This window comes from Pseudopodoces humilis, chromosome 1, assembly GCF_049639895.1.
Source record: "Pseudopodoces humilis isolate 2021_Gansu_Grassland_sample_001 chromosome 1, ASM4963989v1, whole genome shotgun sequence".
Taxonomy (NCBI): domain Eukaryota; kingdom Metazoa; phylum Chordata; class Aves; order Passeriformes; family Paridae; genus Pseudopodoces; species Pseudopodoces humilis.
This window is the reverse complement of record NC_142200.1, coordinates 74,400,027-74,425,181: the sequence shown is the minus strand read 5'-3', so window position 1 is coordinate 74,425,181 and position 25,155 is coordinate 74,400,027. Positions and strand designations below refer to the sequence as shown.

The 25,155-nt window shown below is 39.6% G+C and overlaps 1 protein-coding gene across 4 annotated transcripts in view; it reads right to left on the bottom strand.

The window, feature by feature from the left end:
* Positions 1-25,155, bottom strand: part of TRIO (trio Rho guanine nucleotide exchange factor) — a 244,543-nt gene that overhangs the window by 110,789 nt on the left and 108,599 nt on the right. For all 4 annotated transcript variants that reach the window (XM_014261572.2, XM_005533046.3, XM_014261576.2 and 1 more), the window contains 5 exons: positions 22,505-22,696; positions 12,859-13,028; positions 11,769-11,943; positions 4,658-4,853; positions 3,894-4,060 (listed from right to left, as the gene is read on the bottom strand). In XM_014261572.2, the coding sequence (XP_014117047.1) occupies positions 3,894-4,060; positions 4,658-4,853; positions 11,769-11,943; positions 12,859-13,028; positions 22,505-22,696 (900 nt within the window). The remainder of the gene's footprint in view (positions 1-3,893; positions 4,061-4,657; positions 4,854-11,768; positions 11,944-12,858; positions 13,029-22,504; positions 22,697-25,155) is intronic.

Here is a 25,155-nt window from a genome sequence, read left to right as displayed (position 1 = left end):
TTATATATCCAAGAACATATACCATGATCAGAACAGCAGAAAATATTGCCCTGAAAAGGTATAATGAGCATACTGAAACCAACTGGATTGGGTTTGGAGCTTAAACACAGTAAAGCATTCATTCTACAAAAGTGAGCATGTGGGAGCAATTGTAGCAATAAGTAATCCAACAGCTGTATGTTAGGTGATTAATAAAGAAGGTTTGTCTGGCAAATATACAGCTGGAGTTCTGGATGAGACAGACAATTCTCATAATTGCTCTGCCTCCACCTACTCATATGTCCCTGCCCTGTAAAAAAGTTTCCTTTCCATGTTGTTTTCCCCACATACAGCTGTCCCCTTTATTTCAGTCAGCATTTTCTTCCCCCTGTCTTCCATGGGTTTTCTACACTGTAATTTTCTATTTGGTTTTGCCCTTTCTACACCTATTACACATCAAGCTGACAAGCAAATTCTTTGCATGTTTTCTTTAAACACCTCTGTTTGTCTTCTGGCTCTTCTGCTTCCTCCTAGTCCTGAGGCTTGATATACAAAACTTCAATGCCACAAAGCACAACTGGCACAATAGTTAAGGAAGAAGCAATACTGAATGTTTTTGTCTACTCTCTGTGCTTATTTGATAAAAAATCACTAAAAGCACTAAGTTTCACTACCTAGTATGGAAGAGATGGAAGAGAATCTTTGCAAGTGTTTGCCTAAATTCCTACAATGTTCCAGTCTAACCTCGTCACATGAATACAAGCTAGATATTTTTATGTATTTTATATAAATACATGTGTGTGTGTGTGTGTGTGTGTGTGTGTGTGCATGAGTGTCTGTGAAAATACAAGAGCAGTAATGTTGCTTTGGCAGAAAGAATTTAAATGGAAATACCGTTAGAATTCTTGCTATGGAGACGGTAGCCCATCTTCATAATAAATATGCTTACACCCAGTTCATCAACAATAAATCTAACCAAAAATCTCAATAACTGAACAGGAAAACCATATGTTCACTGCTTCAGGCAACAAAACACAAACAAAACAGACTGAAGAGGAGGTTTTCCACTTCATTTTACTCTCAGGTAAAGCACCTGCTGTAACCTGCTGACCTATGAAGTTTTTCTCAGTGCAGAAAAGACAGGAGAAGATCAGGCTTCCTAAATCAAGCTTAAAAAAAATCAAAATAAATCAGATTTGGTTTTCTGAAAAGGCAACTGAAATCACAAAACTAAGAGTTACTAGCCACAAAGCATTCCAAAGGGCTCAAAAGAAATCCTATGAGACAATGTATTAACATTCAGATTGAGTTACATTTGATTTTCGGGCCTCAGGCTGGGCAAATATTGCAGGCGAATCTGTACAATAAAATCTGGAAAAGTAATACATTTCTGTCAGCTACATGTTCATGTATGATTGTCTGAAGGTTCACACATATTATGGCATTTAATTCAACATAAAATCCCACTTGTGTTCTAGAAATACAAAATAGAATATGCTTTTTTCTTCCAAATCCCAGTCTACCAAGAAAAGACAGTTGGCTGTGTTAGTGTACTACCTACACCTTTAATATAAGATAAACTTTTCCAGTACTTTCTTAAGAATATAAATTTTAGCTTCAGTTTTAGTCAGGGCTAGCACTGGTTTGAAACAAGTCAGAAATTTCTAATAAAATTATCTACAAATCACATACGAAGAGCAATAGTGGTATTCCCCTAAAATCCATTATGTTAATCATCTGCCTGTTTCTGCCAAAATACAGAACATTTGTTTCAGACACAGGTTTTGTGTCTTTCTTGTAACATTTAACTTGCATACAAACAAAGCTAGTTGACCAAAGCACTCACTTTATTGTGGGACCACGCAGTAGAATAACTATTTAGTGTCTCTTTGAAATATTACCAAAGTGCTATATTCTATTCTTTTACTGAATACTATTTCAGCATCATGGAAGCTAACATTTTTTTTTCTTACTAACCCATCCCACCCAAACCTACTGACGTACCATAAAGGGATGAGAGTGCCTCAGCTGGCATTATTTCTTTTAATTTTTTCCTTCCTATGCAGATGTGCACTCTTTTCCTTCATTCTTTTTCAATGCAACTGAGTACAGAAACTATCCTGATCTGCAACAACTTTATCTCACGTGAAAGGAGGAATTTGCAACTTGCACTTACCAAGATGAGGCAGACAGAGCACAGTTCAGAAGAGTATGCAAAGCCTTGAAATAGCACGTCAGGTATTTGATTGATACCTACATTGCACTGACAGCAGACACCTATCAGGTTTTTGCATTCCTTTAATTCAAAGACCACACAGAAACTTTGCATCTATTACTGTAGAGCAACCAAGCACTGCCTGAAAATACTTTGGGAACTTTATATTCACATCTCCTAGTCCTAGCTGGAACCCTTTCATTTGGGAGTTGTCACTCAGTCTCATTACTGCTCACAATAATACAACAGACTATAGCAGACTTCCATGGGCTGCCAACTGTGAGCAAGATCAAAAAACTCTTACCTTTTCTAGTGTCATGTTTTGTAAACTTTTACCTACTTCAGTGCATTTTCCCACATCTCAAATTCACCAAAGGTTTAGGTGTTTACCAGATAAAGACCTCAAAACCAGCTCCTTTACTGCCAGAAGAAGTAAAACTTTGTTTTTTTTCTGGAGGAAAATAAACTACATTGATATTATGTTATCACTATTTGTAGATGTTTCAAACAATAGACCCAGAAGTATTAGGTCAGTGTGAAGGGACTATGACTGAGCATTGCTGTCCATCACCATACAGATGGTAAAAGCATGAGTTTAACATTAGTTCAAATCACTCTACACTTCAAATACTTGACTTGCATCTACAGAATATCAGAAACATTTTGGTTGGAAAAAACCTCTACAACCATCTAGTCCAACTGTTAACCCAGCACTGACAAGCCCACCACTAAAGCATGTGTCTTAGTGTCTCATCTACATGTCTTCTAGACATTTTCAGGGATGGTGCCTCCATCAATCCTGTTACAGCGCTTAAAAACCCATTCCTAATGAATGGTAAAGAAATTTTTCCTAATATCTAATCTAAACCTCCTCTGGCACGACTTCAAGACTTTCCCTCTTGTCCTATCACTTGTTACCTGGGTAAAGAATCCAAGCCCTACTTTCATACACCCTCCTATCAGGTAGTTGCAGAGTGTGATATAGTCCCCCCTGAAACTCCTTTATTCCAGACTAAACATCCCAAGCTCTCTCAGCTGCTGCCATGGGACTTGTGCTCTAGATCCATGCAGCAGTATCGACTGGTGTTGTGAAGTGCCTCAGGGAGGCCAAGAGTTAGTTTCAGACCAGCATTGTTAAAGGAGAGGCACGGCGGTAAGCCATGTGCGTGAATTTTGACCCCCTGTGTTGGGGGATGGGCACATGAGCCCTGGGTGAAGTTACCCCACCCCAAACCCCTTGTGAAGGGCAGCCCAGGAGCTCTGATTGGGTTTGAGTCCCTGGGGGTTTCTCCCTTGTTGTGTTTCTAGTGGTGCCTGACCCTGAACTCCACCCTCAAAGGTGGAGACCCTCAAGAGTTCTGTCCCTCAAAAACCCCTGCTCTGCCTCTGTTTGGGGCTCTTTGTTCTGGACCTGAGTTTGTTCCCATGCTGAATAAATGGTTTCATGAACGGGAGCCCGTCTTGTTGGTGTTCCATGCTGGTCCCCAGAACCCTGCAGCTTTCTCTGGACGTGATCGTGAGGTTGCGGACTACAAGAGACTGGTGATGCAAGTTAAAAAAATGCACTTAATGTTAACAGAGGATGAAGTTTCTCAGGTGATCAAAGTCCTCCCCTTCTCCCAGCGAAAGACTTTATGCAGCAGGGGGTTGTTTCCTGCGAGTGTTTTTGGGAGCAGAGCTCTCTTTTGTGGGGCCATACCTGCTTGACCTCCGCCTGCAGGTGCCGCAGCTGCACGCACTGCTCCAGGTGCTTGCGGTGCTGCTCCGCCGCCACGTCCAGCTCCTGCTGCTTCTCGTGCAGGAACTCCAGCAGGTCCTGCACACGGGTGGCCATGTCCACGTCTCTGTCGCAAAGCAGCTCCACACCTGCAGTCGGGATGGCTGGTTAGGAATGACTCACAAAGCTTCCAAAGACAAACAGCCCGTTTCCACTATTTTACACTCAACTTCCTAGTTCCTTCTCCAACCTAATCCTTGGAGCATTTGCTTACACGAGTATAAGTGTTTGCACTCCTAAGAAGTGCAAAATGGGGTTTTTCTAAACATCTAATACTTACCCTATGCAACCATATACAGTGACAAATATAAAATGAAGGAGCATAAAGAACAAAAAAGAAAGACATTACTTGAAAGCTGAAAACCTTTGCTTGACTGCATTGATCTGACTACCTATAAAACTAATGTTCCCTTACCTACTCTAATTTTACTGTCTTCCTGAGTGAAATCCCTTTCTTTAAAAATTAAACACCTTCAGGTGTTGCCAACTCTGATGGCATTATGTGCTGTAGTACCAGTATTTTCTTTCTGTGTGAACATCACAGAGACATTTGTGTATAAAGGAGTCCATGTGTCTCCAGTTTACAGTTAACCAGCATCCTTGTTATTTTCACACATCCCATGGAGAGACAACTAGACGATTCTTAGAAAGCCACTGCCCAGAATAGCATGAAGGAGCCATCTTACCAGATGCCTGCACTTCATTGACATACTGCAGCAGATCCTGCCCTTGGTGGATGACATCAAAGGTCAAGTTATTCATGGTCAGGGCTTTGTCTGCATGATGCTGGAGCCTCTGTTCTGCTATTGTAAGATCTTCAGTGTCAAAGTCATTCATCTGCTGAGAGAGCTCATCATTCCAAGACTCAAGGTCTGAAATTATCTGGGGGAAAAAGGAAGGAGACCATGTTCAATTACCCATTATACAACAGAAAACAGTTTATTTCCAGTGTTGCACTTATGGTTGAGGTAGGAAACTCAAATTGCTCATTGTTGATTGACATCACTGATCAAATCTGATATGGTTCAGACACAGGCTGTCTTAGTATGGACTTTAAATTTTGGCAAATAATCCAAAAGAAACTCTTTGAGAAATGCTACAGTTCTTCAATCAGTGCTTGCAACACCGTGGGTATCCCTGCCTTATGGAAGGTACTCCATCAGCATTTTACTTGTGAAACAGATGAAGTTAACACATTTTCATCTCCACTTTTAAAGGAAAACGTGGATCTGGAACAACTTTTTAATTCTTCAGACTGCACCAAGTAATAATTCATATATCCATAGCCAGCTTATCTTACAAATATGCCAATCTTGAGCCCTTTTACAAGAAAGGGCTCCACTCCTTTGTGGGCAGGAAGCATCAGGCCACGTGTACCTTTGATTTCTGCCAGACAACTGAGAAGCACTTACCAGAAAAGGCTGGGTACTCAGTGAATCAGCAAAACCAAAAAGCATACTTTATTACAATATTACTGCAATGTCAGAACTAAATTTGCCTGCTTATATTTTTCAGCTACACTTCAGTTTTCACATTTTAATTCTGGATTTTATTCTTCATGGTAGGATGTCCAAAGAAAAGTAACTAAAAAAGTTTTGGATTTTTTTAACATGTGTCACAACAGTAAGTTCTCCTTGTCTGTCCACACAAGTGTATTTTCCAAATTATATTGCAAAGCCTATCTGAAAGGTAAAATATTCCTTTTAATTAGGATACAAAACTAGTTTTACATACTGCATACAATCCTCATTATCAATGAGATAACTTTGTGAGTTGAGTTCATAATGGCATAGATTTGATGCATCAGTTACTTCAAAATGTGTAACACATTTATCCTTCAAGCCAATAATCAAATTTTTTTCCAGAATTTTTGGCACAGTTTTGGCACAAACTATTGAAGTTCATTGGGAAAGTAAAATTATAGATGTCAAAAAATAAGTATGGCTTAGTTCCAGGGTTCTACAATTTCAATATTAGGACAAAATTATGTGAATGGTGCTAAATGAGAGGAAAGTACCTATTTATGCAGCAAGACACAACAAAAAGAGGACCTGACTTAACAGGCATTAGCAATCAAGTATTTACATGCATAAATACTTAACCAAAGTAATTTGTTGTCAGCAAAAGAAAGATGGCACTACCCCTTTTCAAGTGGCTGTAATAGCTCCAAAGTTAGTGAGACATTTAAATGACACGAGAAATACTAGGAAAATAGGCCTTCTAGGAAAAAAGCAGAATTAGAGAGGTATAAAAATTAATTTTTTTGTATAAAGCTTCTATAGTTTTCTACAATCTCTCATGAAGGCTTTTTTCCATTCTGCTCACATGATGCCATAAAAAAATGGACATATCAAGCAATTAATATTAAAATTGTGGCACCAGTGAGTTACTTCCTGTTTTAGAGGTGTTCAGCAAAAAACAGTACTCAATTCACCAAGTATTCAGTTTTACACCATGTCATAATGGGAGATACCAAACAATTAAGGCAGCTATTTGCAACACCTAAACCTGCCCAGCTACCTCTGCTGAAGTAAAAACAGGCAGAAAATCAAGTGTCAGGGGTGACACTGAAAATAGAAAAGCTGATGACCAAAGTATTCAGGAAGACAGACAGGACAAGGCTTTCAGCCGCTGCTTGAAGCTCCTTTCATCTTCCATATGCTCTAAACATCACACAGTGTATTCAGGCATATGTGGTTTTCCCTCTAAACACACCAACAGGCTTCACCTCCCACAAAATCCTTAACAAGTTCCCTTCATTTCCTTTTTACTTGGTCCATGCCCAACATGTCTCATCACCTTCTTCTGCTCTTCACATTCTTTTAAGTGACCTGAACTTTTAAAAGAAACTTCAGGTCTTCCTGACAGTCCAGACAGAGAAATTGCTTACTTTCAATTACCCCCCTTTTCTACTCTTATGCATCTCAGCTCTGCTTTTCCCAGCTTCTCTCTGAAACTCTGTGTTCATTTATTCTTAAAAGCAGTGGAGGTCATCTAATGTTTGTTTTTTCATCCACCACATTAGGGAAGTTCCAGGAAAACACATTTACCATCTTATTTTCATCCAGGTCAGTTAACAACATTCATAAGTTACTCAGAAAAAGTATCTGTAGTTGGATTTCGTCAAACAAAAATCTGAGCATTAAAAAAAGTTTGCCAAACTCCACCATCAAAACACCATCTTTCTAAACACCACTGTACAAAGGATTAAGATTCAACACAGCACATTTATGACACTGTTTTAAAAGGAAAGCCAGTCCATCTCCCTTCAGAACAGATGCCAAACCTTATCTCATTTACTAGAATTCAAGTGAGAATAAAGTAAAAAACACAGTAAGCTCACAATATGACACTGCTGTGGCTGTGTCAGTATTTTTGTAACAATGAAACAGATTGTAGTCACTAGCTCCTAAGATTCCCTTTATATGATAGGAAAACAACTGTTTTCAAGGGGTCAAAACTGTGTCGCATCAGCCAAGAGGTTTCATTGATCGTGCCTCCAAAGAACAGCCATAAACAGCCAGCAAGAATTATAGTTTTTCCCATGCTATTTCATACAACCAACCCTATGCTTAGGATTGTGCCACACATACTGTTTAAAGCAGTTTGAAACACTCTGAACAAGGCTAATACATTTTCTTTCCCCTTTAAAAGATCAGGATCCCCACAATTCAAATAAATAATGCCAGCATGTTTCCACACTGATTCGAAAGTCAATGACCATGTGGTGGGTTCATAAAGAACTTTCCTAACAAGGGCAGTAATTGTCATATTTTATCAGCAGTAATTAGATGGTGCAAGTCTACATCAGCCACTGCACCCACTGTGCAAATCTGAAGGCAGAGTTAATCCAGAAATAGCATTCACTAAGCCCTCTCTGCCCACACTCTTCAGTGCTTTCCCTAAAGTTCTGCTTTACAGACAGCACTTTCAAAGCAAGCAGGCTCCCAGTTTGATTGTAAAGTTTTGTCAAGACAGTAAGTATTAAACAAACAGAACAAATGACTAATAGAAATCTAAAGTAACTGAATCACAAATTCATACTGCTCTCAGGAAATGGACAACCCAGCATAAACACAGGCTAACAATTTACCGTAGCATGTGTTCTAAAAGTTCCCAGTGCAGATTCTGAGCCGCCTGATATTGCTGCATTCTATTAAATGTAAAGGTAATACTGAGAGGAAACAAGGCAGGGTATAATACAGAATATGCTCACACTGAATGGGAGAAAAACAAAGAACCACAGGTCTCTTCTCAGAAGTGTCTACCATGCATGGTGCCAACTGAGTGCTCACCAAGACCCAGCAAATATTATGTGCTGAGAAGAGAAATAAAAAAAATTAAAAAAAAAAAAAGGAAAGCAAAAAAGGGAGAAGAGATAGGTCTCTGTGATACCCCAACATTTTGCATCCTCATCTTTTCAGCACTGTGATTCCACAGGAATCTTGTAAGTATGATCCAAAAATAGAGTTGAGATAAAGCTGTGAGCTGAAAAGTGTGTGGTATGCTCTGTGTAAAGCCCTGACATAGGCCTCAAGGCATGTAAGTTACAGACAGGCAAAAATGTTACAGACACAGATGAGACAAGCACATTTCAGACTGTGTACTTTGCCATCACTGTTACCATCCCACTGGCTGTGTTCACACACACCTTCCTCGTGCTCCTAATAACACTAGCAAGGGAATCTTCACCTACATTATTTTGCTCATTCTTGCCTTTATACAAAGGAGTCCTTCAACAAGCAACCAGAAGCTCACCAACAATGGCACTAAAAATCATGCTGAGGATAGAGGTCAAGTTTATAAGGGCAAGGGACAAAATAGAGACAGTACTGCAGTTATACCAACTTCAGAAGAGCACGAGTATCTGGAAAGTTGAAGCATAAAAGAAATGAAGTTTTTTATCATCAGAGAAATGAAGTATTTTATCAGCAAATTATACGTGAAGAGTAAGGAGAAGGGCATTAACCCTGCCAAATCTCACCACTGTCTCCAGAAGAACAGCTGCATGGTTATGCTAATGGTTATAACCCTGCAGTGTTAGAGGAGCTCTTTGTCCCATTTTAGCCTGTGTAATTTTGCAAGCAGCAAGAGAAGCTAGAAACACTACCTGCTTTTGAGAAAAGCTGTCCTCACGGGATGCTCCCCTGAATGAACTGCCCCTACAGCCAAGTCTTAAATGACTGGACCAGTCACACAAAATCCTGAAGGGAGGAGAAGGTCAAAACAAGGTCTGCAAATTCCTGGCTGGCATGTGACTCCTCCTCATTATGAAGTTACTTCAGCTGAGCTTCTGCTTTCAAACAACTGACCTGGAACTAGTCCCCACATTTTCTTCCTGTAAGTTTTGGAACAGGTGTCTGCCTTCAGGGAGAGGGGAAAGAGAAGCATGTTTTGCTAAGGAAGCAGAGAAGATATGGTACAGAAACAGCAAAACAATCAACATTTTGCTGAAGTCACTCTGTAGCCAGAGCCATTTTCTTCCCTGAAGGACTCTCCGTCAATTTAAAATAAGCATGTTTTCTATTTCCAAGCCATATAGAGAAACGATACCAAATCTTTCAACAAGGTAACTGATGCTTTACTTTATGTTTTATGTGGCAAAACGAAAGGCATGCCAAGTGTCAGATTTAGATAAAGCAAGACCTGTCAAGCATGTGCAGTTTTGGGTACTACAATATAAAAAAGACAGTAATCTCTTAGAAAGAATCCTAAGGAGGGCCAAAAAAAGGCTGAAGAGCTGGAGGGGAAGCCTTATGAGGAGCAGCTGAGGTCACTTGATCTGTTCAGCCTGGAGAAGAGGAGGCTGAGGGAAGACCTCATTGCAATTACAACTTCCTCATGAGGGGAAGTAGAAGGGCAGGTACCAACATCTTCACTCGTGACCAGACTTGAGGAAACAAGATGAAGCAGAGCTCTAGAGGAGGTTTATGTTGGAAGTCAGGAAAAGGTTCTCACCCAGAGATGGGCACTGGAACAGGCTCCCCAGGGAAGTGGTCACAGCACAAAGCCTGGCAGAATTCAAGAACTGTTTGGACAACACTCCTAGGCACATGGTTTGACTCTTGGGATGCTTTGTGCAGGGTCAAGAGTTGGACTTGATGATCCTTGTAGGTCCCTTCCAACTCAGTACATTCTATTCTATGACTGTATGAAGTTAGGGTTTGCAACTTTCTGATGCCTATGGGCATCACCAATTAGCAGTACCAGAAGTACTCCTACCTATAGAGATGCTGTCCTGAACTGAAGGACTAAAACATATCCACAAAGCAGAGCTCCTGCAACCAGCCATTTGCTACTGTAGAATCCTGGATTATGTAACCTACAACAGACAGCAATCAAATTAATAGTGAACTTCATTCAAACCTTTATCCTAATTCTTCCATTAATTTTCTTTGTATGCACTGTCCCACACAGATGCCATTCCTTCAAAAAAAAGTGTTCTGAGAACATTTCACAGACATCAAGCACTGCTGATCACTCCTGCAAGGATTTTAAGCATATGTGAGACAGCTCCTCTCACAGGATCAAAGTACAAAAGCTACTCTCACATAGTCAGAAAAACTCTCCACAGACCAGTATGAATTGCAAAATTGAAAAAAAAAAAAAACTTTCTTAGTCTTCCTGTACACCAGAGCTGTTATTACTGTAGAGCACACACTCTCACTTCCTCTGTGGGTAAGGATCAAGGAACTGTGTCTTCCTATTTCTGCACTGCCCCTAACACTGTGCTTAGCTAAGCCAGACTTCAGCCATGACATCAAATCGTGATTTTCAGAAGGGGGAAAAAACACCCAAACCAAAATACTAAAAACCCAAGACACTATCACTGAAAATCTGAGGAGCTTTTTGCTGACTGCCTCATTTACCTTTACATTCATAACCAAGAGCTGCAGCTTTTACTACATGCAAGCAAAGGGGTAAAATTATCACTCTAACTCCTGGTTTTCAGAATCTCAAGCTAAGTTGTTATACATCAAACAGGATCATTTACCAATGAATAACCCTGAACCTTATATGGCACCAACCTGTTTCAGTCACTGTGTACAGCACGAGTAGTTTTCATATGACTAGCAGAAGTCACATGAACTTAGCTGAAGTTTTTTAATGCAACTCTGCTAACCTAAGCTGCCTGTGAAGTTTCATGTCTGTTTGTATACATGTTCCTCCTGCATATAAACAGAAACTTTTTAACAGATAAGCTGCAACTCCCCTTCGAAGTTTAGACAGGCTCAAAACTTCTTGAAGTTTTGCAAGGGTGCAGCACTACAGCTGCTATTGAATTATTTTCGGAGGTGGAAGAGAATTTTATTTTTAAAAAATGACAGCCCACAGAACATTCCCAGTGATTAAGATAGAATTCCAAATAGCACTCGTAGCTGCCAACTGGAAAAAAGAATGCTGATATGGAAAATGAAGGGAAGAGGGTTATTACCACAAAACATCAGTTTGTACAAAACCATCTTGCAAATCCTATTCATATTAACTGCAGACATACTAGTTATATCAAGGTAGCTTGATATTCAGACTAAACTTAGTGGATGAAGTAACTGGTGCATTAAGATTTTAACCAACATTTGCTTAAAGATGCACTGAGAGCCAATCAAAAAGCTCAGCTCTGCTGTGCACTGAGCTCTTCTGACACTTTCACATACACGACAAAAGCCTTAGTTCAGGTAAGAATGAAGTCTACCGGCCATTTGAGCCACGTGCCAATGCAGCTACACAATCTCAGCATAAACATTCCTACACAAGAGGAGAAGTGCATGCAGTGCAAGTCTGAAAGCAAACACTCACATCTATTGCATCTCTTTCAAATATGCGGAGCTGCAGAAACAGCTCGAGTTTGATCTTGCGTTCTTGAAAAAGCTCCTCCATCTGAGACTGGGCCTCATCCAGCTGCTGCAGGACTGTCTCTATGTGGTTGATCGAGCTGTTATGGGGGGTCTTGTTACTAGAAATGGCAGAATCCCTATTCAAAGCAGAGAGAGGGGAGAGGAAAGAAAAAAGAGCATTATTGAAAAAAAAACAAAACAAAACCTATACAATTTGGATGCTGTACATGACCACAAGATACAATCCTGCTTCAGATAAAGTAGGTGCAAACCATATTGCATGAAAGCTAAGGCTGTACATCTTTGTAAATAAAAAGCCAAACTATGTTCTAGTACTTGAAAAAAAAAAATTAGGAAATAATAATTACTTTCATTTTTTGCCCAATTCAACATGTAAATTCTATTTACACAAAGGATAAAATTTAAAACCAGAGACAAACACTTCCGCTATGAAAAGGAAGCAGCATATGATAACTATTTGCTCAATCTTCCTGGCAAGGAAAGGAAATCAAAATGAGTTAATTTAAAAAAATTACCTAATCTTTTACTCAAGTATAAAACCTGCAAATTCAGATTTTTTTAATGTCCTGCAGCAAAGGAGACATGTACCAGAGCAGCTGGGAATCAAATTTTTTTATTCAGATCATTTTTGAATAAAATGGACCACAAACTTGGCTCTTACTACAATGAAGTTACTTGTCAGACTGCAAAACAAATTCAAGTATCTCTTTATAGAAGAGCTGCTGCTCAGAACTCAAAATGCTGTGGGGAGCCCTGCACGTCAGACTACAAAAACACATAATTGCTTCTATCAAAAAGGTAGGTTATGTCAACAAAATCTCCTTGTGGCAGCAGTGTTTATAAGCTGAGCTTCCTGTAAACAGAGGTTTAGAGGCCATCAGTACAGCATGAAAGATCGCTGTAGTCCTAATATTTACAAGTTTTATTTATAGGTCATTTCTTGTACTCATCATCTCTACCCTCAAAATAGAAAGAACCTCAGAGAACATCAGATGAACATAAGGAGAGATTTAAATAAAAATCTGTTTTACCTTAGTTGCTGTATGAGATCTTCACCTTCTTTTATGACATTGACTGTAACCTGCAGAGTGGTCTGTTGTTGTTGACCAAAACGTTTAATCAGGTCTTGGACAGCCTCCACAGACTCAGCATAGACATCATCAAGCAGTTCCTTCTGTAGCTCTTCAAGCCACGTCCACAGCTAAAGGAAAGTGGAACAACCAAGAAACATAAGCCCGAGGATCAGGCAGTCAACTATTCTGAATCCATCCCCCTGGACAAGAGAAAACAGACTGAGGTGGCAGGAAGAAAGAGGATTTGTTTTTCTTCGTAGAAATATCCCATCCTCATATTAATGAAAACAAGCCTTTGTTTCAAAAAAGGTTTTCGCTTCTTGGAAATACCAGGAAAGCTTTATCCGTGTTGCTAAGTCACCCTTTCTTCCCCATTTTCCTTCTACAGAACTGAGCGTATCTGATTGAGCAGCACAGAGTTCATAGTGAGAATCCCATCTGCAGCTCTGCGCAAGAGTCACTGGGAGAGAAATGCTATGGTAACACTGTCCGAGAGAAGGGAGAAAGGAAGGAAGGAAGGAAGGGAGATGTATTGTAGCCACCATCAAATCTGCACTGCCAGGCTGACACTGCACACAGCCAACATAACACTTTTCAGTGGCCTTCAAAAAAAGGAAAAAAGACAAGGCATTTCAGAAAACAAGATACAAAGATAAATCAGATGTGAAAACTTATTGTTCTATCATGTTGGTGTTTGCCCTCCTGATTTCAGTTTCACGCTATTACAACAAAAATCATCATAAGCAATTCTACCAGTTAATTTGACATTCTTCCTTCCTGCTTCACAAGTGCACATATCCCTTCTCAAAAATTCCCATGCACCACGGCTTACACAAAAATCCCTAGCTATATGCTGGACAGGTATCACTGCTGGTCACATAAAGAACCCTACAGTGTTCTTTTCCACAATTTCATGATGGAAGCTGTTGCATCCTAAGCTCTATATGAAAGTCACTCATCAGCAAACCATTAGCTATCTATTGCAGAACTGAAAAAAACCAGCAGGAGCAAGGCTGTGTCCTGCAACACTCCCACAAGCAGCACCAACATCACACTGAACAGCTGCTATCACAGGAAGCATTCAAAACTGGTCCCTCCTCTCTATTTTACCATCCCATCCCAAATTGCTGCTATTCCAAGGAGAAGAGTTTGTTTTTTATCCCAAAAGAGCAACTCTGACTTGATCAAAAGTATTAAGGTCTTTTGACATTTTAATTTTGGCCTTTGAAAATTTTAGAGACCTTTTGAACCTAATTAAAAGGTTAACATTGTTAAAATACATAACTAAGAAATCAAAACTGGGCTAAATTCAAAAAAGAGAAAACTCAAATGTTTTCTTTATTCCTTTGCTAAACGTTTTCTACAGAAATAGTAATTTCCTGCTGCTGTTTGTATATGTATGTTCTGATCATAAAGGTTTCCTAACTACTGCATAAAATAGAAAACTCAGGGAATGATTCCAGATCTTGATTAATTAATTCCTTTTAAGCTGTTTTAAAATCAAATGCCAGTTTTGGTATCTCATAGCTGTACATGCCTCCTGTAGGTTTTGAGTAAACCAAGCTATGGGCTAAGTTTTCACAACTGGGATGAACTGATGAGATTTAACCAGACTCTTTTCTACAAATCCACTACCTCCTCCTCCCCAAACCAGAACTATCTGTTTATACACACTGTTATTCTGACTTCTCATATGCTTCAACGACAATGTTTGTCACAAACCTGAATGCAACTCCACAGTTGTAAACACCACAGCACAGCAGTCTGTCTTATTAAAAGGACCACAAATCAATAGAACTTAGCAAGTGGGTTAGAAGCACTTGTCAACATTCATTCCAGTATAACCCAATGCAGCATCCAAATTTTTTTTTTCCAAATGCGCACTTTGGAACGCAACTTTACCTGGGAAACAAATTAAACTTAAGAGCAAGAAGCCTGAAAAGACAACCTGAAAATTTTACTCAGTGCCCAGAGGATATTATGCCTGAGCCATAAAAACAGGGCATTGAGTCAGAGACCTTCCAAACAAGATGGTGTGTACCCATAACCAGTACAGCTTACAAATGTGCAGATACAGGCATTTGAGAGCAACACTTTGTTGTTTTCTGCAATGTGCTTGGTGCTGCCTGGAAGACAATGGCTGGCTCTACATGCTGACATACACTCCATGCTTACTGTGCTGCCTACAAAAGGCCAAAGTTACACAGATATTTACTACAGAGGAACTGCGATTAAGTAATTTTGAGTCTCTCAGACTGTATGAAGTTTGTCCTCTGGACCCCTTAGAAGTACCTGTACTGCAGCTCAAAACAGGTCTGAGAGCCACTTCAACTTTTAACAATGCCTTCTGCAGCTGAATTGTGTCAGACCTCTACAAGAAATATCCACCTCACCTCTTCATTTCTTATTCTTCACATACACTTCAGACACTTCTATAACTGGATGGAGATCTGGCAGAAGCAACAAAACCTAAAAGTGCTGGACTGGTGAGGTAGTGTGCATGTGAATAATGCCCTCAGAGCTCACCCTGGATGCTGGAGACCAAGCCAACACAGGACACGCAGACCTTTCCCTCTGCACAACCAGTTCGAGGCACCACCACCTGCCTCGAGCAGAAGGACATGGGCACCAGCACAACCGAGCGTGACGCTGACTGGCTCGGTGCCTGGTCAGCACAGCCATCACTATAAAGCTGGTATCCGGCCCCCAAGATACCGAAGGGCTCAAAAATACGTTGTGTTTGCCTAGCCCATGAGCTGAATTGTCCACTGCTGGGGAAGCAAAAACATTTTATGAAAAGTGCAGAAAAAGGAGCATAATTAGTATGCATTACTTGCCTAGCTGTGATTCATACACTGTTGAAAGTGGAACAATTTAAGCAATTTCTGAAGTGACTAAACAGCTCTGTGACACTTCCACAGCAGAAGTTACTCTAATACATTACTAAATAAACTTTTTACATTTTTCCACCAAGTAAGTTTCTGACAGAAATATTCCCCTCAAAATAATCTAGGTGTTTATAAACAAAAGTTATGATAAAGCCACCAGAGATGAATAAAACTGTCAGGTTATTAAAGCTGGATAGAAATTCATGCAATGTACTGAGAGAAGCTTAATTCTTAATGGGTGGCAGTAGCCATCTGGCTTCTCTGCAGCTTTCAAACTAGAATGGATATACTGGAAATTACATAAATTACCTTGTTTTCAGATACAAAATTAAGGTTGAAGATTGTACGAGGTTGCACAGCAAAGCCAAAAGAAAGCAAACAGTTTACAGCAGGGGGTGAAAAGAGCTTACCCATACATGATCAGCAGTGCAGAATTACAGATTTTACAGTGCAATGACTTTCTGAAGTAACACATAATTCCATAAGAGAGCTTGGCAACAAAAATCCAGTGGGGGAAAAAAATCACAAACTCATAATTAAAAAACTATTAACTTTCTCTCATGTGAACTTTTGAGCAAATTCCAGCCACGCTTTTTTTCTATTCTTTGTAAGAGAAGTAGCATGAAGATCCCTACTCAAGCCATCAGGTCCTCTGATCTCAGTGAGAAATTTATCCAGCAGCAAGACAGCTCCAACATATGGTGAGAAAAATTGCATACAAAACTCAATACAGTCACAGAAAGAGGTTCTTCTTCTCTTTTCATCTGCTCTTTGCATCTTATCAGAATTAAAATTAGAGAGGGAAATAAAATTCTGAATCCCTAACAGACAAATGTTTCACTCAGCAGATTTTTTTTCTTGTTCTAAATATAGCACAGACTAAGAAACATCTGCTTGAATGAGCCTGCATCCTGTACTACCTCTTTCCTAAGTTCTTGGGAGCATGCCATTAGTCACTGAGATGGTATTATTTCAATTGTCTGCAACATCCTGGAAGTTTCAGTGTTTCCATCATGGGCCTCTATCCATTTAAATCCCATCTCTGCAATCTCCTGAAAGACTGCAGTTACATAAGACCCCCCTGTATTTTGCTGAATATAAACAGAGAACAATTGTTTTTGAGCAAATTCTTCACCCAAGAGCACAAAATTATTTTATTAGGGGTAAAATATCCATCACACTCTTTCACAAGTTATTTTTTAATTTTTATAATAATGGCTTTTGGATATTCAGTCTGCCTTTCCAGTAGGCTCAGGCAAAGAAAGCCACATGGTTTCCTCATGTAAAAACTGCAAATTCCTCTTTCTGCCCCCATCCTCCAGCAGAGTGTTGAAGTATATGCATTACCACAGACACAGCTGTTGAAGGACCTATTATCTGTACAGGGCCAAATGCTGCAACGGTGTTCCCTAACAAGTATGTCTAGGCATAGAAAGGAGCTAGTGTGTGTATGTTTGTCTGTAAGCTTTGGCTTTGAGGATATTCAGTGCACAAAATATTGCATCTTTTTAAAAACAAAAACCTTAAAATGCTAATCACTCTGGGGTTTGTCTTCCAGGGCCTTTTCAGTGGCATTTAAGACATTAAATGCCTGCATTTTTTTTTTTTTATTAGATATAATTATCTTTAAAAGCTTCAAATACCCCTATCTATCCTATGGTTTTAAAGGAATTAATTTCCAATTCAGAATAAATTCATCCTTGCAGCAAAACCAAGTTTCCCACATGTTCATAAAATTACATCTACTACTACTACCCTGTTAACATTTGCCCTATTTTTTAACTGAACAAGAGAAAAATGTCTATACATAGCTTAATAGAGCATAAAGGCCTACTTCTGCCTCACTTTTGTCAAGCACTCAGTGCTATTTCAGTAACACTTGGACTTAAATTTCATCCTTTTTTCCAAGCAAAGAAGTTACCAGTATTGAAAAACTCAAAAGAGAAGAAAAGCTGTGCTGGGAAACTGAATTCCAGTCCTACCAGCAATAAGCCACTACACACTTGAGTGTGCAGCCAGTGAGAGTGTTTCTCATTTCAGATTTAAAAGTGTCCTCCCCAACTCTCACAAGATGAGCGGTGTATCAAAATACTGACCAGAGCGCACTTCATATATTTTACCAGACCTGTTACATTGACCGCTGCTTTGCTATAATGACACAATAAAAATATTAGAGATGCACAAGTCAAATGGATAAAGCCTTTACACATAGATGAGGGCATCTAAAAGATGCTCTGCTGCTGGAAACAGCATGCAGAGGAGAAAGCAGCCTTTTAGTGACATGCACATTTAACCTGCAGACCACCAGCACAGAAAGATCAAATGTCCCTCCCAGGAGGGACATGGGACCAAAGGAGCAGGGACAAAATGGCTCGAGACACAATGAGTGCGAGGCTCTGCTATGGACACCCTCCCATACTAGGCAATGCAGAGGAAAGTGCATTTCCAGAAGTGAGTTGTGATAAAAAGTGAGACTATTATCAACAACCTTTTTGAATCAAATGCACATGCTACATAGGTAGATGTGAATGAATGGGCAGCACTGTGGCCAGAGCAAGGTCTTCTCTGCCCTCCCATGCACTGGTACCCTCAAAATTATGCTACCTTCCTTCTAAAGCTTGCACAGACAACTGTTTCATTACTTTGGCAGTGATGGCTTTGTATCTGAAAACCTAGCCAATTCCACTTCCCTTCTTTTTGTTTCTACCTCAGTCTGTTTTGGAGCGAAGTTTAGTTTGAGTAAGATGAAAAAAGAAGAGTCATGTCTTCTAGCAACACCATTAAGCATACTGTGTATACATAAAAAGTGCTCTGAGCTATTTTATAATCAACTTGTCAGAATACACACAAAAGGTTATATGCAAAAAACCAACAGGCTCTTAAGAGATAATTTTCTTCCACATACAGTCAGCCTGATCTGCATTCCCACACTTGACTCCAGTTAGGAAAATACCTGTTGCTCTGCTTTGGCACTACAACAAACACCTGGTTTGGACAGGATTTCAGTCTTCTCATTCCCAGATGCTGAGGGAGCCATTTTGGAGACAGTGTGTGTGCACATGTGTATGTATGTGAATGTAAGAATTTGAACTCACACCAAAATGCTGTTCATCTCTAGTCTGAGACACATTTCACAGAGAGATTATTGAGACTCCTACTCCTGTGTTCTGCACACAACCTTTCATAATAACTGCTTATTTGTTACTCTTATCTTTAAGTGTTATCTTTTACCTATGCAATTTTTTCTCACCTCATCCCTTGCCATACTATTAAATGTCCAAAGGCATAAAAGCCACAAGGGTTCCCCTGTCTTGCAATGGTCTGTTTCAGATGTTCAGTTTTATCTTACCCATCCCCAGGCTCGGAATCTGTCAAGACATAGTAGTTCCAATGCAAAGATCCTAACAGGGATATTTATGATCCCTAACTTAAAGCTTGCCAGTGCACAGCTTAACTATAGTACATCACTTCATTGAAGAGACTGGCTTATAAACTGAAATTTCTCACTATATGCATGGGAGCTAAAAATCAATATTCACAACCTAACAATTTTAAAACCAGTAATAAGATAGCAGTGTGTAATCACAATTCACAAATAGTAAGCAACTGATTTTCTCAGATCACCACTAAACAAAATGAGTGGTACCATTACATAACACTGTACTTTTGTCATTTCTGAATAGATCCTTTTTTTCCCCAGTGAAAAATGTTGTCTACTGAGGTTAGTCTATGAGGAGTCTGAGAACTTTTATGTTGTTTTTTTTGGTATTTGTAAGCCACAGGAAGCTCTACCAGCTTGTAACTACCTCACTGCAAAACTTCTGGAAATGCTAAAGACAGTATACTCCATGTGCATCGTAACAGGCTGCTGCACTCATAGCACACAGCTGGTCTGTGCATATAGATAGCAAAGGCTGTTACTTTCAGGAAGAGCTTTTTGTGGCAAACACACTGTTGAAAGCAGAAACTGTGCTGATTTACTCAGCATGAACAGAGTGAGAGTACTGCGCAGTCACTGAAGGGCTGCTGCTTCCTAGGGAAGCTGAGAAAAGTTGCAGGCAAATTCTGCATCAGGTATAAAGGTTATGTAAATGTACACGGGAGAAGTGGTATTGGAATACTCTCATCCAAATAAGAAGCATTCATTCAACATTCTGGGGGAAAAGAATAACATATACTGAAACATCCTACTTCAAAGAAATCAAGGGATTGGAAGGATACTGGAGCCAGGTTTCAAACAACTGAGACAAACAGCTTTTCTAAGCTCTGCAGCTCCCTCCAAACTATCACAAAACAGGAGTTTAACTCTTCATGTCTACTATTTTTATTTTTATTTTTTTTTAACCAGGAAAACACAAAAAGAAGATACTAGAGACAGAATTTGCCCTGAACACTTCAAGGGCAAAATGCATTGGTGGTGTTTTGCTTTGTATGGGTTCATGTTTTGGGGGTTGGCTTTTGTGTGTTTTGGTGGGGTTTTTTATGTATTTTTCTTTTTATTTAACATCTAAGGCACCTCTTTCTGGTTGAACAACTAACCTATTATCATACTGCTTGAACTCTTCAGTAGCTAAGCAGGCATGTTAATTTCTTCACAGCACAGCAGAAAGGTTATGTTGCTTACAGGTATATGCACTGATTTATTCAGCAACCTTCCACATCCTGCAGGAGAAACACAGTTTTCCTGCCAATAAGCACGGATGGCTTTCAGGTTAGGGCATTTTTATCTTCCATCTGCTTTGTGATGCCTTCTCAGCACTCTGTACGCACGTTTGATAACAAAGAACATGCTCTTGAAAATAGATCAGAATACAGAAAGCACAGGAGAGCTTTGAGCTTGCTGTTTCTTTGCGCCTGAACCAAGGACTAGTCTACTAAATAAGAAACATCTGCCTCACACTCTCATCCATCTCAAATTTTTTAAGTAGACTGCAAATATATAAAAATATATCCTTCCTTACACAAATAGATAGTTTTAAAATGTTTCCTTGCATTGCTAGGTATAAAGGTCATTCACATCACAAAACCAAAAAAAAAAAAAAAATCAACATTAGCCACCATTGTACTTTTCCCTCAAAGTCTGGACTGCAAAGAGGCTCCAATAGTAACAGCTGTGTGTGCTTACAGACTCAAAATAATAGCCATTTTCCCAAAGAAATAAATCAAAATACAAAATATCTTTTTTCTTTTTTTTCTTTTTTTTTCAATAGAACATTATTATCTAGGGGAGCAGTGGCAATGTGCCAGCACATCTGGATCAGCCACCCAGAATTATTCAACAGTGACTCACATATCAGTTGGTCTTTCATTTTTGAAAGCAAATCCTTTTACACTCTTGGTCTTTCGTCACTACAACCAACTGTATTCTATTTAAATACCATTCCAGCTGTTGCTTTTGATGCTAAGAAAAACAGATAATGAAGAAATATATATTAAAAAAGGAACACATTTCAGCAGCTGACTGCTCCTGTGCTTTATAACAGATAAGGGCCAGTACTGTTTGCTTGAGAAAGTGAAACAAAAAAGCTGCCCCCTAAGAACAGTTTATGAAACAGCATTTATATTTTGTTTGAACAAGCAGAGTCCTGTGAGAGTACTGGCAAGGAACCATCTGACAGAAAACTGATGGGGGAGCTATGTACTCATGTGTAAGTCTAAAAAGTAATTCAATCCTGACCTCCTTCAAAAACCAACTGCCTTGAGCTTTTGTTTCTAGTGCAAAGCAGATGTTTTACTTACAAAAACTCCCACTCTTATCCTCTAGGAGGTTTTGCTGAAGAAGCTACTTTGAGTACTATACTTTGCCACTGAACAGACCATTTCACAATGTACAGTGAAGGAAGACACACTGGGACATGTTGTGATCTAGAAACTTTTCATATTTTCACTGAGTTTGAACAGTGGGGAGATTTAACATGAGCTCAAAACAGAAACCAAGTAACCTAAGACTGGCAAAAACCAAAACACCTTACTGAAGTCTTTATTCTTGCTGTAGCCTGTTCCACCTTCTCCCATGAGCTCATAAATTAATGTTCTGTGTTTTGAATTGGAGGAAAAAGCTAATCTTACTGAAAATTAAATGTGACTGAATTTTTTTTCCTGGTGACCTTGGAAGAAGACTAAAAATTGCAAACATGAGGCAAACCCATGTCATTATCAGGTAAGGTCTTTAGGTTGCAATTAGAATTGTCAATATATGAGATAAAAATTCAATGTGCAAAACACAGAAATAAATGAAGTCTCTCTGGGCAACAAGGTTGCCTTAGGTAGCTTTGTGCTTCTGCCATTCATTTTGGTCTCCAGAATCATGTCAGTCTAACAATGGGTCTGCTAAGTCAGACAACAAGGGAGCTGGATGGAGAAAAAACCAAAAGTGCACAGTATCTCACTCCACAATGGTGACTTTTAGCTGTACCAGTTCCCTGATCTGACCATTCTCCCTCCCCTGTAACTACACAAGCATGTGTACTTGCGCAATGAAGGAGGTAAAAGATGCATCTGAAAATAAAAAATCAAAATCAAATAAAATTTTAAAAATCCTTAAACAGAACCACCATGCTACCCCAGCCCACAATCCACAGTGCATTACAAACCAAAACTCATCACGTAACAGAGGTTTTCATGGTGTCCTATGACAAGGTTCTAACAGTGAAAGCAACAGTGGATAATACCAGGTTTGGGCTTGAAGTTATCGCCAGAATTAGCAGAAGTTTTACCTCTTTAACGTGAGTGTGAAAGGACACAGACATGTCCAGCAGGATCTTGCGCTGCTCCACACGCCTGACAAAATCCTGTATCCGGTCTTCAAGCTGATGGGCAGCCTGATAAATTTCCTCCGGGTCACACTCTCCAGTCTGAGCAAGCTGCTCTGCTGCTTCTAGAAGCTTATCTGCATTCGTATATGTGTTCTGGAGAGAAACAAGTTAGTTTCACAGGATTAAATGAAAGTCAGTCAGTACATTTTAAAGCCACTCCATTAACAGAAACAAAATTACAAAAAGGCCCTTGGAATGTACTTGTCTTTCTTCTTTTCTTAAAGGTAGCACAATATAATCTTACTGAAGATTTTGTTATATTTCTATATAATTTTTCACTTAACTGTGAATAAATTAATTCCTTAGCTCCTTATTTATACCTATTCAAATGTCTCCTCCACACAAAACTTGGAATTAGTATTTTATATACACATCTAGAATAAAGATCAGCCTAAATGGCCAATCCACTACTTGCAAACTGGCCTACTTCAACACTGGGAAAATCACTACAGTCAGGCACAGAAGACTTTTCAAATGTGTACTACTAGAGCTGAAGAAATTCTAACCGCTGGTAGAGACACTTATCATCAAGTCCACATATCCAGCAGGAAGGTGGAAAGTGACCAAACACAGAAGGAGCACATTTGTTTCCATCCTTACAGAAGTCAGGCATCCAAAAGTCATGCATCAAGTGTATCATCATTTGTGAAAAAGCAGCATAAATAGTAAGATTTACAAGTGAGTTATGGCCGAGTGTCCTAGTGGAATAGTCCCAATACATCCTAGGATTAACAAATGCAGTTTAGAAGTCCTATAAGAGACTTGAGTCTAAGCAGGAAACTCTGGTCTCTGATGTGCTAGGACTGCTATAGTGCAAAGAAGAGATGGGTGTTTAGAAACTCTTAAAGCTCTGCATTTGCAGCCTGCCTCAGTATCTTTCTTGTTAATTCGAAACAGGACTGAGTCCAAACTTTTGGTATACTTTGGGTGATCTCTTTGAGCCTAACCTTGGGTGTTCATGTTTTAGAATGGTTCTCAAAACTCTCATCAAGGAAGGTTAGAAGGATGTTAATCACAGAAGGAAAAAAACTGAAGCCAAGTCTAGAGAAAAGAAGCTTTGCTTGTGTCATACTACTAGGTCTTCCGATAGGTTTGCGCCACAGACTACAAAAAGAAGAAAGCACTCTTGACAATATAAACTACACCTTTTTCTTCTCCTTTCTTCCCTTCCCATGTTCTCCCAACCTCAATTACATCAGGCAAAAATAATCCTTGCAAAGATAAATTAAGCCTATGCAAATGTGCTTTTCTTTGCCATAAATATAGTATCAGACCTCTAATAAATGTTACAATATTCACAAAAATGAAATCCAAGTCCAGCCCTAAAACTGAAGGGCAGGAAATAAGAGCTCTCCCCCAGGGTATCAAGTAAATTACCAGACAAGCCCAGGACAGATTACATGACTCAGTGAAGCTTTCACATATTTGGGGGGGAGTTCCCCCTTAATTTATTATGATCTGTTTAGGCAAGGAATTAAATCCATGCTGTTCCTTGACTTTGACTATGTAACTCTCAGTCCTTCCTTAACTTTCAGCTGTCTATGCACGGAGAGATAAGAGAACTCCTCCCTGGTTTCCCTGGGAAAGCCTGCAAAGAGAAAAACACAAAGCCTGAAAGAGACAAACACAAGCTTATCCTATTCAGTGGGGATCAGGCTACACCCCAGACCACTGTCTCAGGCCATGCTGGCCCTGAACACACTCTGAGCCGTGCTTGGGTGTTCTGCCTTCTATGGCTGCAGCTCACATGTGCTCATGGGGAAAGGCCGAAGAGCCACAAGACACTCCTAAAACAACAACTACTTCATCATCAGTCCAGAGCACCACACCCATCTGCAGATGGCTGAAACAGAAGTTTCCCATTTTAATGAAAACTTTATCTCACATGTGAAGCATTGTTTACAAATTCCAGAAGTATCTTCCTTGTTACACAGGCCCAGGCACATCTGACTTCTCTTTCTGTAAGGGGGATGTTGAACTGCCTGTATTTAGAAAAGATCACAGCCTGGATGCTGCTTCAAAAGGGGCTGCAATTCTCAAACCTAGCAGCAGGCACACGCCTTATTCCTCAAATTTCACTTCCAAGTACAGCTGGAATATAATATAAACTGCCCTTTGGATAGAAATCACACCAATTAGGTGCTCAGTACTAACTACTGCCTTTCCCAACACTCTGCTCACTTCTAAACAATGCTCGGAGGGAAAAAAGCAGTAACGTGAAGATTTTGAAAATGCTCGTCCCAAGGGCAAGCCTCCAGTTGAAAGTCAGACAAAAAGAGCAAGAGTTCTTCCTAAATGGTGCTTATGCCAATTTCCTAAATTGAAGGAAAGGAGCCTTCATGGTGTTAAACTTCCTCAGGATATCTTCACTAGCATACTCTCCCCAGGTCCCAGGGGAAAAGAAGGAGCCCTTTAAGAACTTCAAGACTACTTGTAGTCTGTCCTTCTGTGCCCCAAGGTGCAAGTCTTTAATAGGCATTCTTCTCCAAAATTATGAAAAATTCTCCATAACGGAATTTACCACCTTCCCCAACAACAAATTCCAAAGTTTT